Consider the following 13,816-nt stretch of genomic DNA (forward strand, 5'->3'; position numbering starts at 1 on the left):
AAGGATTTTTTTGACGAACTGGTACAAAAGCAATTTGGAAGTAAATTGCAAGCAAATTCCTACTTATATGAATTACTGTGCCTGACAACTATTCTCTGTAAGGAATTAGGGATTTTGTCTTCAGGGAGACTACTGAAGTAAGCAAAGGTTTGTAGAACCATGTTCCAAGACTCCCACCAATCATTTCCTAAATTGACAAGAGATGCCTTTGCCAAGCGGACAGAGATCGGCAAGGGCCAGGCTCCTCTCCCTACAGCATGGTTAGCTTTTCTTTTGTGTCACAATGTGTACTCAGTAACACCATATATTTCCTTCAAGCCAGTAGAGCTTTACTTGCATTTACAAGCGAAACAGGATCAGAATCTGAGCTTTTATATGCATCTTTCTGGAACTTATTTTAAGGTGCACAAGCTTGGCTGCAACTGTTTCAGCTGTTCTGGGAGCTAGCTATTCTTTCTCCCCTTTCCTATCCCCACACAAAACAGTAACAGTTGCATTGTCTTTTATGGGCTGAGGAAGTGAAGGAAGGGGAGGGACTTCCAGGAATTTTTAATTTATGTATTTTTCACCTTAATGTTGGGTTTTAATTTCTTATACATATATGGGACTATACGTATGGACGCCAAGAGAAAGAATTCTGAGTGTTCAGTCTAGCCTTCAGTTTCATATTTTTAAGCAACATCACTCTAGCACAGCAAGGATAACTACTACTTTATAGTTCCCTCCTTGCTTGACTCTATTTGGATTTTAAAAAGCTCTCTATATTAAGGCTTCTCACTGGCCACGTGAAACCCAGTACCCTAGAGACAGTATTTAATTCAACCATGACCTCTCTTATGGGCATTTCCTGGCGAAACATGGCCAGATGGAAGAGCTGAATACTGCCAAACATTCACTGCAAGGAAATGCCAAAACAAGGGTCTTTATTGCTGATAAAAGCCATGGAAACATCAGAATGCAAAACAAAGTTGCTACTTTTTTTCACCTCCATCTGCTTCACTAAAGCTGAGATTGCTGCTGCAATGGCATCGAAGGCACTGGTTTTCACCCCAAGGTTTAACTGCAGCACTGTAGCAAATGTTGAGAGTAATTTTACTCCCTGTATTAAATCATTATGTTTATTCTTATATTACTACCAACTAAGTACCTCACACTGTGTTCTCATTTTCTGTGCATTTTGCCATACTCATACTCAGGAATTAGGCTTGATAAATAATAACCTTCATCATTAGCCCTGGCTGAGTTAAAACAAATAATGCTATTATCTTTTGCAAAGGAGAAACAGGGGTAAACTCTCATCCTCCACAATTCCCTACAATTCCTGCTACCCTGTGTGTCAGACCTCTGTGTTAATAAGAACTGGTGTTTATGCTATCCTGGATGCCAGTTCCACCATCTGGAAGTTCAGCTACAAGAGGCATCCACAGTGTTCAAGAACAATTACGTTTACACTTGCCAGGTGCATGAGTCTTCTCTAACAGTGGTGGTCAGTGCTGGCTGTGTGGTGCAGCAAAGCCCAGCCTCCTCTGCTCTTTTTTTTAGCATAGCATGTTTTTAGCATAGCAAGCTCCTGAACAAGCACAGAAAAATTCTTTAGACCTTTCGGGGATTTTTGCTTAAAGGCTTCCAAACTCACAATGACCCAAAAGGCAAACAGGATTCTTCCTGGTGCTACAACAATAACCACCTAAATTAACACACCAACCACCTTTGTGCAGAATACAGCTGTACCAATACATCTAAGAGCTGGACTACACCAGTAACACGGACACATTCATACCAGCTGAATATTCTAAATATATATGCAATCAATAATTGATGCCTGCACGGGAGAGGGAATAACCTGTACCAAATAGGGATGCTATTATGCCAGCAGAACTGTTTTCACACCAGGCGTCCCACCAGCTGGACTTCTTATGGCCACGCAGCAATTATTACATTAAAGAAATCCTACTCCTTGCAGTCATAATTACACTAGTACCAAAATTCGTGTGCAGACCAGGCCTTAAATCAATTTAGGGAATCTACACAAGGGATTGTTCCTGTTTAATTACACAGCCATTTAAATCAATTTGTTTAAATCAAGACTTAAGACCTGCATCATTTTTTGTTACCTGCATGCAAATTAAGCCGCTGACTTCAACAGCTCACTTATGAGCTAAGAGTTTATTAGACGAAGAATAAACAAAAAACAGTAAAGTAAATGCTTCTGCTTTCGTGGTTTGAGGAAACCAGAACAATCCATAGGAGCTTTCGATAATGCTGTGGCAAACTGATACTAACAGTGAAGGGTATTTTTGCATTGCAGGGGCCTGTGAAAAACACCAGTCTTGGCCATCCTAGAAATTTAACTCCACTTTCATCCTCAGTGCTTTGCCACCACTATCACTAAATGGCCAAAAATCTGCTACACACACAAACAAAAGGACAGAAGATGCAATATGCTTCAATATAAGCTACCTAGTTCTCAAACAAAAGTGGACAGAACAGAATATTTAGCATCTTGCAGAGTTTTTACCCTGCCTTCATCAGGGGCTCTGCTCAGCTATAGACATCTGAAGTCACATAGCAAATCTCTCTGTCACGTAGTGTCAACATCAGGCATGAGAGGGCTTAAAGGGAAAAAAAGAGAGAGAGAAAAGATGCAACAGTGGGAAGCTTGAAACCCTAGCTATTTTATTTGCCCAACATATTTTCCTTTTTCGACGTTTATCTACACATTTTTCCTTGTTTCCCCTGTTATTTAATATAATTCCAAAACCTAGAACAACAGAAGCAGGATGCAAGCCCTTCATCTACAGAGCTCCCACTCAAAGTCTGCTGTCCTTTATCTATGCTGAGCACTCAGCAGCACAAACCCCAAAACCCAGCAACAACACAGAAAGTCACAGAGGGAAGGTCTGTTGGAGAGGGATCAGACAGCTCAGTACCAAAGCAGTTGTTAAAATGGCCACTGCCTGTCACAACAAAGACACAAAGCTATGCAAAAAAAGAGTAATAGTAACAATAGTGATACTGAAATATCTATTTTCTGCTGTTTCCCATGTTACAGGTATGCAATAACTTGCTCCAGAAGTTAAATAATTACAATACTTCACCTGGATACAGAACTAGCAGCACTAGCACACATTTTACCAAGACCATCTCTCAACTTTTCACAGAAGAAAGCCATGATACACATTTTCTGCTGATGTAACAGCATCCACAGCACAGCTGTGCCATTTTAACCAAAAAAAAATAGTTGCATAAGATGCTGTCTACATTACATCCACTTTACCAACTCTGCCAGCAAGAGAAATACAGCTGGGGAGGGATTTTTCACAAAGGCTTGTAGTGATAGGACATGGGGCAATGGCTCTAAACTGGAGAGGGGCAGATTTAGACTAGACATAAGGAGGAATTTCTTCACAGTGAGGGTGGAGGCACAGGTTGCCCAGAGAAGCTGTGGATGCCTCATCCCTGGAGGTGTTCACGGCCAGATTGGATGGGGCCTTGGGCAGCCTGGTCTACTGGGAGGTGTGGAACTAGATGATCTTTAAGGTCCCTTCTGACACAAACTATTCTATGATTCTATGATCTTCTCTAGCACAGCCACAAGGCTAGACACCCATGCCTATGCCCTCAGCAGCACTGCAATACTGCCTGCTTTGTTCACGGGAGATGATTTTACCGTTTCCAGCCCTTTCCTAGTTAACACCACAGGAGTCGATTCTTTATCAGCCACATCAGAAGCCACATCTAAGAGAACTAGTTACCTCTTTCAGTCATTTTCAACACCAAATCAAGACAATACGGTGTTGCTACTACCAGTGGATCACTGTTAACATTGACAAGGATGCTTTGGAACGACCTGTGCAGGAAATAGCACTAGTGTGCATTAATCTTTGAACAGATGAGTTTTTCCAGTACCATAGATGGTAGGAAAAATAGCTATATCTGCTAACACCAATGTAGGACCAGAACAGTGTTCCAAATGCAGTGAAACAGAAAAAGGCAATAAGAACTTGCCTACGTAAAGATTAAAAAAGACAGAAGTGCCTCTAACTTAAACAAAAGTAAGATTTCTCATTAAAATATCACCGCCCTGCCTATGGGCTCTGCCTAACAAAATGTGATGGATCAAATGCTGGCAACTGCCAAGGCCAGCACCACTCTTGCTTCCTTCATTCCGTCAGTGCTCCTGCACTGAAGATTCAAGCGCCTGCCAGCTGAGAGGATGGAAAGAGGGCATCTGTGTTCTGACATCCTATTTTGCTCTTTAAATCACAGGAAGAAGCAGGACAGCTGACACTTAGGCACACATTTACTTCAAGAAACTCATCTACAAGGCACAGAAACCTCTGACAGAGGATGGTAACTTACTAAACAGAGAGATGCTGCTTTCCATACCCCTATGGCCTCTAGCTGAGCGCCAGTGGGCACAGGCTAGATCCACACCAGCCCTCAACAGGTTCATCCCATCCAGTTTCAGCTGCCCACGCTGGTCTGGAGACAGCAACACAACTCTTCTTTGCAGCCGTTTTGGGAGCCCCACGTTCAGGCGCTCTGTTTTAAAACATTGTGTGGGAAACTGCAGCAACACAAACTGGCCCAGCTAGATATAGGATTGTGATGGTGGTCTTCATGCCTAAAATAGTTTAATACAGCCACTATAAACACAACTTGCTGTTCTTTAGTAGGCAAATTTGGGTGCATCATCACCATATGAGTTCAATGCCTCGGTATCCAAAGTTTGATCCATACTGGGCTACCAACCTACTCAACCACTGCAACAAGAGAACTAGCATTCAGACAGAACAGGACAACTGAGCAAAATGAAAAGGTACCTTTGATTTGGAGGCCAGAAAGGAAACAAGGGATTTGTTTGGGGATTTGTTTTGTTTGGTTGTTTTTTTCTTAAACAGTGCCTCAACAGGGCTTTTTACCCTAACTGTCTCAGAAGCCCAAACCCACAGTATGTCTGTAGGAGTTTTATAGGAATAACACTAGGGTTAAAGGTCTGCAGTACTGAAAAGGTCGATGGAAGAGCTAGGTGCAATTTTCTGTGGTATACCATCATCACTCAAGAAGGAAGAAGGCTTGCAGATGATTGCCAGCAGGCTCTTTGGACTGACTTTCTAATACATGCAAAAAAAAGCATCATAGCCATTGCTAGCTCTGCTGATCAAAGATAGTCAGCGCTTCATCTGCCTTTTTTTCTGCAATAAGATGACCACAATTCACATTTAATATGCTGCAAAGTCATCTGCCTTCCAAGCACAAGAACGTGTTATGCTCAAAGTCACTGCTGTTAGGTCAAACTTGAACTCAATATTGCAGGACAGATATTACATTGCTATTAATAATAAATAATCATGATAATGTTTTCCTTTAATAGAGCATCTCATCCCAAAGGATCCTAACCACCTTACAAACTCTGGACCAAGTTCTATCCACTGCTACAACCATGTAAGCTCTGCCTAATTTGCATGGGTGCAGAGGAAGGCATAAATTAATTAGAGATTGCATCAGATTTGTGAATTACTTCACTGCAGTTGATGTTCCTCCCACTTCAGGGGCAGATCCAGTGATAACACTGCCACTGTTTCAGCAATATGTTCTCACAAACACATTCCAGACAGTGGGCCTGTACTATATACCTGCACGATGCCTGGGAAGGGGTGGGAAGGTAAGGATCTGAGCAGTGCTGTTTGCATCCCTCTCTAAATAAAGATGCTCCCTCATGACCACAATCATGTACAGAAGAAGTATCGACCAGCAAGAAAATTTAAGTGCTCCTTAAGATGAAGAACTTCTGGAGGGCTAGGAAAGTCATACTCTGTACAGTCCCCAGGCAGCACAGCCTCCTACCATGCACTTCTGCAATATAAACATTTTAAAAAGTAATATTAGGTAGACATGGCTGCAAACACATGCAGTGAATATTCAGCAGACAGCTCAGCGTTTGTGTCCGCAACTTAAGATGAAATAAGAAACAAAACCACTGTAAATAGAATTAAGGGTAACATCTCCAGAGACATGTTTTCAAAACATCAAGTATTAGATCCTTCTCAAAAACCAAAACATTTGTTCCCCAGAAACACTTACGTGAATCTCAGAAACGAGTTCCTTTTAACTGAGTTGACTCAAGCACCAACAGGACCAGGCACAGAAATACCTGTGCCTTCCCATTCAACTTCAAGATGAAATGTCACCAACTTCACAGCACCACCTGCAGTAAATCACATCACCTGCTGTGGCAGCTATTTAGTCATACAGGGCAACCATTTCAGTCAGGATCTGAAGAATGTCATATTTAATTGAACAAGAGAGAGTGATTACACTGTGGGTTGACAGTTTTGAACTTGGTGGAGGGCTACATAATACTGTCTGCACCAGCAACTCTTCTGATGCTGAACGCAAATAGGCAGTCTGATGACACACTTTGTCCCCATATGCATTTCTCATGCCTGATCCAGTTTGGGATACAACTACATTGCCAATGCATGCAGGTAGGGGAAAAGCAGACCACTTCTAGAAAATATGTCAAACTTTTCAGCTCAGTGAGAAGGTAAACACTATTATTCAATGCTAGGACTGTTTTCTATGCCTACCTAAACATTCAGTCATTGATCTTTCTTGACCACCAAGCAGCAATTCAGTCAGGACATCAGTTTTGCATGATGCTGCAGGGAAAGAGTACAAACAGCAATAAACAAAAGAGCTCCTAAGCGAGCAGGACAGACCAGAGGCAACAAAGAGAAAGAGTTGATCAGCCCCATTTTGCAGAAGCAAACAAGGAATTTGATTCCTCTCACATACAAGTGAGAGGTCAATAACATATTTCACATAAAACACTATGGGTTTTATTCATGCTTTCAGTCATCATCCAAACCAGCCTGGTTTCCAACGCTGTCTTGAACTTGCTCTGTTCCAGACACTTGCCTAGTGCCAGTCTAGCTCCTATGAAAACTGTCATACGGAGTCAGATCCAGCTGAGGATCCTGTTCTCTAATAGCAATGAGCAGCAGCGGAGTAGAGAAAAAGGTAAAAGGCAAGTTTAAAGCTTTATTTCTCCCATTTCTCCACCCCTCAACCACTCCCAGGAAGCCACAGTTTGGGGACTTCCTCAGCTGGGGCCTGTATTCACACATTTGTGTTTTAATAGCAGTTCATGGCCGCTATGACAAAGTGTTTCAAGCAGCAGTACATCTACATGTCAGATGTATCAGTGAAAACAAAGCAACTGAGTCTTTCCCATTGCGTGGTCCGAGTTAAACACAGCTGCAGGGACACCTGTTTCACCCCACCTTCATCTCTGGAGTCCACATCAGAAATAGGCCAGAAAGCACTTAAACACACTGCAGGTTCACATTGTAAACACAGCTTTACATTGGCGGTGGAACCACCACCATATTCTTCCCCAGGCTTTCACTTTTTCATAATGAAACCTCCCCAAATGAAAACACAGCTTTGGGCAATGAGCCAATTTAAAATAAAATATGGGTACCAAAGAAAAGTTGGTCCCTGTCCCTTCCCAAGCCAAATATGCCTCCTCTCATATGGAAGCCAGATCTGGGTGTATTGACAAGTAACTTGTGTCTTTCTCAATCTTTCCTGCTGCAACACAAGGCATCATGTTTAGACCTCCTGAAGACTCCATCTGTGAGTAAAACCTCTGGTAGCATTGTCTGTGTCCGGGCACTAGCTGCTGCATAATGTTCCTCATGTGAAATCTCAGGAGTGGAAAAGCCTGAAAACACCCAAACATCAAGTTGAAAACAAAATGGAAAAAAAAAAAATTCCTCCAGTCTGTTGCTAGCAGATTGCATCAGCATGTTATAAGTAACATCTCAGCTACATCAATTGTCAGCACCATTCATAAATTCAGCACATAGAACGGTTTGGGTTGGAAGGGACCTTAAAGATTATCCAATTCCAACCCCCTGCCATGGGCTGGAACACCTTCCAGTGGATCCATTTGCTCAAAGCCTCATCCAACCTGGCCTTGAACGCATCCAGGGATGGGGCAGCCACAGCTTCTCTGGACAGCCTGTGCCAGTGCCTCACCACCTTCACAGGAAAAAAAATTCTTCCCAATATCTAATCTAAATCTACCCACCTTCAGGAATGGATATTTTTTTCTGCTTTTGCTGCAAATATTCAGAGGGGGACAACACATAATACCACTTTAAGACCTCCAGAAAAAAAAATGACACCATTGTGTTTATTACTTCAGAACTTTTTTTCTTGTACCAGATGCCTCCTGTCTGCCTGAAACCTCATGGGACCCTACCTCTAAGAGCACAGGCATCTTGTGGCACTTCCGTGAGCAACACCTGCAGGAAAGAGTGTCACAGGAAAAATGACACAGTTGTCACCAAATGCACACGTGTCATACGTGAAACCTTTTTACCTTAATACTGTCTATTACATATGTTTTGTGGGAAACGTACTTCTACATCACAAATCCATTCACACATCACTCAGGCAAACAAGTCAGGCTTCTGGTGCAAGCACTGTATCTTGAGGAAAAAGTCAAAAGTGTATTATAAAAGACAAGCAGTGACTCTCTGACTCAGAGAGAAGCATTTCCAAGTACAGAAAGTAACACTGAGCAAGACTTCCAGACAAATGCCTATAGTGTACTTGAGGTTTTCTAGGTACTGCCATCATTCCCTTAAATTGCTTCATTTTAAAGGCTGGAAACACTAGCTGGCTGTGATATTCACAGCGTTTGAATCGTAACTAATTCTAAGGAGTACGCTAGTAGCAATGTAACCCTATGACGTGCCATACACATTTACGAGGCTGAAAGCGATAGCCATCAGCCTACATCGGTGCAGCCCTACAGCCAAACCAGCCATCCGCGCTTGTTAACCTCAACGCACTCTGACATAACCATGACTCACAGCATTTTCCCCTCACTTTTATGTATATTTGTGAGGACAAATTAAGATTTCCTTACTCAAGAGGGTACACTCACAAAAATCTATCAACAAAATGAGCATTAAAGAACCAGAGATCACAAAGTTGAAAGAGTGAAACCCAGACTTGGGCTCTCACAAGTGAAAGAGAGATGCGTCCCATTTTCGCACACCTGAAACCAGAGAAGCTCACAATTGTGCATACCTAATTTCTCAGTCCCTCCTTCCCTTTGTACGTGATCTTAATTAAGCTTCGAAGTGTAAAAACATTTCCTCTGCTGTCATCGCTTCCTGCCACCCTCTCTGGTTCGCAGCTGGGACACAGGGCAGGGGGGCAGGACCGGCACCTCCAGCCCCTCGAGCAGCATGGGTGCCACCATCGTGACAGCGATCACAGAATCATAGAACAGCTTGGGTTGGAAGGGACCTTAAAGACCATCTACCTCCCACTAGATCAGGCTGTCCAAGGCCCCATCCAGCCTGGCCTTGAACACCTCCAGGGATGGGGCAGCCACAGCTTCCCTGGGCAACCTGTGCCAGTGCCTCACCACTCTCATCGTGAAGAAATTCCTCCTTAAGTCTAGTCTAAATCTGCCCGCCAATGCCCCTCAGCTCCCCATTCTTCTGCCAAGCACATATGGAAACCTCTGCCAGGCATGTTTGGAAACTGGCCAAATGCGGGCAGGATGGTTATTTTCTCCAATTTTTACCAGGACTTTCTCCTTTTTACCGCCACGAGGATGACACCTGCTCCCTCCTGCTGCCCTCATTTCCCACTGCTATGTGGGCTGGGTGTCAGGGGCGGCAAACCCAGGCTTCCCCAAGCATCCTGGCTCCCTGCTGCCAGGCACCACACCGGCTGGACACCAGGGAAGTGGGATGTCACATCAGGCTGCCACAGCGTCATCCTTGGCTTTAAATTGGAGGGGGGAAGATTTAGATTAAACATTAGGAAGAAGTTCTTCACAGTGAGGGTGGTGAGGCACTGGCACAGGTTGCCCATGGAAGCTGTGGCTGCCCCATCCCTGGAGGTGTTCAAGGCCAGGTTGGATGGGGCCTTGGGCAGCCTGATCTAGTGGGAGGTGTCCCTGCCCATGGCAAGGGTGTTGGAACTAGATGGTCTTTAAAGTCCCTTCCAATCCAAACCATTCTATAAATTTATGTGCAAGACGTGCAGGGTATGCGGGAGGTGTCCCTGTTCATGGCAGGGGGGTCAGAACTGGATGATTTTTAAGGTCTCTTCCGATCCAAACCATTCTATGGTTCTATGTGCAGGGTGTGTAGGATGTGTAGGTGTCTCTGTGCATCGCAGAGGGGTTGGAACTGGATGATCTCTAAAGTCCCTTCCAACCCAAACCATTCTCTGTGTAGGATGTGTCCCTGCCCATGGCAGGGGGGGTCAGAATCGGATGATTTTTAAGGTCTCTTCCAACCCAAACCATTCTATGATTCTACAGGCAGGGTGTGTAGGATACGCAGGGTGTGTAGGATGTGCAGAAGGTGTGCGTGCCCATCGCAGAGGGGCTGGAACTGACCGATCCCTACGGTCCCTTCCAACCCAACTATCCCACGATCCCACGACCCCGCCGCCTCTCTCCCTCCTACTGCGGGCACGGCGCTGGGTTCCCGCCCGCAAGTAAATGGAGGGGGGACAGGCAAAGCAGAGGCGCAGCTCCAGGCTGAGCCGGGGCCGGGTTTCATTCATCCCGGTCCCGCAGCGGGGCCGCCCCGCTCCCTTTCCCCACTCACCCAGCGTTTTGACGGCGACCTGCCGGGTGAGCGGCGGCGGCAGGTTGACGCAGACCAGGTCGACGTCCTGGTGCAGCAGCACCTCGTCGATGCGGCTGGTGTAGAAGGGCACGCTCATCTCCTTGGCCAGCTCCTCCGCCTCCTCCGGCGTGCGCCCCCACAGCGCCTTCACGGCGAAGCCCTCCGCCTGCAGCAGCGGCACGATCACCCGCGCCGTCAGCCCCGTGCCGAACACCCCCACCCCGGGAAGCATGGCGACAGTGCGGCAGCAGCTCCGCAGCCTTCCCTCAGCGCCGCCCGGGGCGGAGAGAGGCGGCGGACACCGGGCGGGCGGGATGCAGCCCCCGCTGGACGATGCTGCTGCTGCCGCCGCCGCCGGGGCCAGGACCGGTCGCCCCCCGTCTCAGCAGCGCCAGCTGCCCCGCCATGCCCGCACCATCACACGCTGCCTTCCCGTAGCGAGTGGAAGGAGGGAAAGCGGGGATCGCCGCCCTCCCGCTCCCCGAACACGCCCGCCCGCTCGCCGCGGGGAGGGCGGCGCCGAGATGACACCGCCCGCGGGCTCCCGCGCCGCCCGCCGCGCCCCCGCCGCGCCATTGGGCAGTGCGAGCCACGCCCCCATCTCACCATTGGTTGGTGCCACTAGGTCACGCCCACCGAGGCGTGCCATTGGCTGTCTCCCGCCTCGGCCACGCCCCCAGCCGCCCCATGGTATACCCCAAGACCCACTCCCACCATGCTATTGGACTGTTCACGCCACGCCCGCGCCATCCCATTGGTTGGCTACACTCTCGACCACGCCAACACGATGCTCCCATTGGCTGTATCACGCCTCGGCCACGCCCCCGGAGCGCCATTGGACGACAAGCGTCTACTCCACGCCCCCACCCCGCCGTCCCATTGGCTGCCTCTATCCTAGACCAGGCCCCCGCGCTGCTCTATTGGACGCCGTCCGCCTTGGCCACGCCCTCTATGAATCGCCATTGGCTGTCTCCAACCCAGACCACGCCCCCGCGCCGCTCCATTGGCTGCCTCCCGCCTCGGCCGCGCCCCTGCACCAGCACGCACGAGGAGAAGTGGGAGACCCATGGGAGCTAACTGGCCGGGCTGGTGGTGTGGATGGGGGTTAACCCCTTCTCCTCTTGAAGTCCCCATCCAACCTGGCCTTGAACACCTCCAGGAATGGGGCAGCCACAGTTTCCCTGGGCAACCTGTGCCAGTGCCTCACCACCCTCATAGTGAAGAAATTCCTCCTTAAGTCTAGTCTAAATATAACCCTCAATGTCCCTCATCTCCCCCTCTCCTGCTAGGAGACAGCTCTCCAGAACTTTGATGCCCTAAGGCAAGAGGGGAGCCATCCCAATCCAGATGATCTTTAAGGTCCTTTCAAACCCAAACCATTCTATGGTTCTATCATTCTATTAGACATTAGGCAGAAATTATTCATTCTGAGGCACTGGCAAAGGTTGCCCAGGGGAGCTGTGGATGCCCCATCCCTGGAGGTGTTCAAGGCCAGGTTGGATGGAGCCTTGAGCAGCATAGCCTGGTACAAGGTGTCTGTGCCCATCGCAGGAGTGTTGGAACTAGATGATCTATAAGGTCCTTTCCAACCCAAACCGTTCCATGATTCTACAGTTCCATGATTCAATGAACTCTGGCACGTTGTGCACTGTGTTGGACACCCACTCTTCCACCGTATCTGCCCAAAGTCCCCAAAACTCATGTCCTTCTGAACTGTCGATTGTTTGCTCCCCTTACAAACGTCATGTCCAAAGAAGCATCATATCCCCTTACAAATATCACATCCACTCATGTCCAAAGAAGGGCAATGAAGCTGGTGAAGGTCCTGGAGCACAAGTCTTGTAGGGAGCAGCTGAGGGAACTGGGACTGTACTGTCTGGAAAAGAGAAAGTGAAAGGGAGACCTTATCACTGTCTACGACTACCTGAAAGGAGTTTGTAACGACGTGGTTGTTGGTCTCAAGTATCAAGTGATAGCATAAGAGGAAACAGCCTCAAGTTGCACTGGGTTGGGAGGATAGATTGGATAGTAGGAAAAATTTCTTTACCGAAAGGGTTGTTAAGTGCTGGCACCGGCTGCCCAGGGAAGTGATTGAGTCACCATCCATGGAGGTGTTTAAAAGACGTGTAGATGTGGTACATAGGGATATAAATTAGTGGTGGACTTGGCAGTGTAAGTTTTATGATTTGACTTGATCATCTTAAAGGTCCTTTCCAACCTAAATTATTCTGTGATTCTATGACCCTTCAACATTACTGGGGCACTGGTTCATGTTGGAAGGACTGTGCTGTGAAATCTGGGACTAAAGAAAAGCAAACCGTCCAGCACCACCGTAGTGCCCCATGCCAGGTGGTGCTCTTCCCACCTTTGCCCCTAGCCAGGCTGAATGGTGGCCCTCCAGAGCCATGCTCCCACTGACATAGGGGCCTCCCAGGAGCACCCGAGGACCTTAGTGCCTTTTGGCCCCACAGAGATCTCCACAGAGCTCATTCTTGCAGAGGCAAACATCTGCCGAGGCTCTGTGCACCAAGCAGCTGGTCTGAAAGTGGGGTAGATCTAGTAAGCGTCATGCAGCTATACTGGTGTCTGTCTCACTCCTAAAAAAAAATTTATGAAACTTCCTGATTCCAATTTGCAGATAAGAATAAAGGTGTTTTTCCACATATTGTCTTTTTTACCAGTTTCTAGGAGAAAGGGGAAGGGAAGGGAAAGGAAAAGGGGAAGAGGAAGGGGAAGGCAAGGAGAAGGGGAAGGGAAGGCAAGGGGAGAGGAAAAGGAGGAGAACAGGCAAATTGAAAACCTTTTCTATATTAGATTCCTGAAAATGTGCCAGGGACAGAGTCACAAATGTAATTCACCAGTGCTTGGCAAATCAGCCTTGGAAGCCAGCAGTCCTTTCCCATACTGCTGTTTGTTTTTTTTTCTCTGCCACAATCTCAGAGCAACCACTGCTTTATTACAAAAAGCACAAAGCCTGAAAGGATGACCGCAAGTTAAACATGTTTTGCTTTCTATGCACTATTAGCGCTGAAGCAAAGGAGATGGATACTCTTCAGCGTCTAACAATTGCAACATGATCCAGATCCATTTGTCAAATAAGCACAGCAGTATTACCATTCTTTAAAACACCAAGATTGTAT

At 46.8% G+C, this 13,816-nt stretch overlaps 1 protein-coding gene across 1 annotated transcript in view; it reads right to left on the reverse strand.

Moving 5' to 3' along the window:
- Positions 1 to 11,164, reverse strand: part of GFOD1 (glucose-fructose oxidoreductase domain containing 1) — a 70,431-nt gene extending 59,267 nt beyond the window's left edge. Inside the window, exon 1 of the mRNA XM_054059968.1 lies at positions 10,656 to 11,164. Within this exon, the coding sequence (XP_053915943.1) occupies positions 10,656 to 10,908 (253 nt within the window). The 5' untranslated portion in view covers positions 10,909 to 11,164. The remainder of the gene's footprint in view (positions 1 to 10,655) is intronic.
- Between the last annotated feature and the right edge of the window lie 2,652 nt (positions 11,165 to 13,816).

This window comes from Cuculus canorus, chromosome 2 (assembly GCF_017976375.1).
Source record: "Cuculus canorus isolate bCucCan1 chromosome 2, bCucCan1.pri, whole genome shotgun sequence".
Classification (NCBI taxonomy): domain Eukaryota; kingdom Metazoa; phylum Chordata; class Aves; order Cuculiformes; family Cuculidae; genus Cuculus; species Cuculus canorus.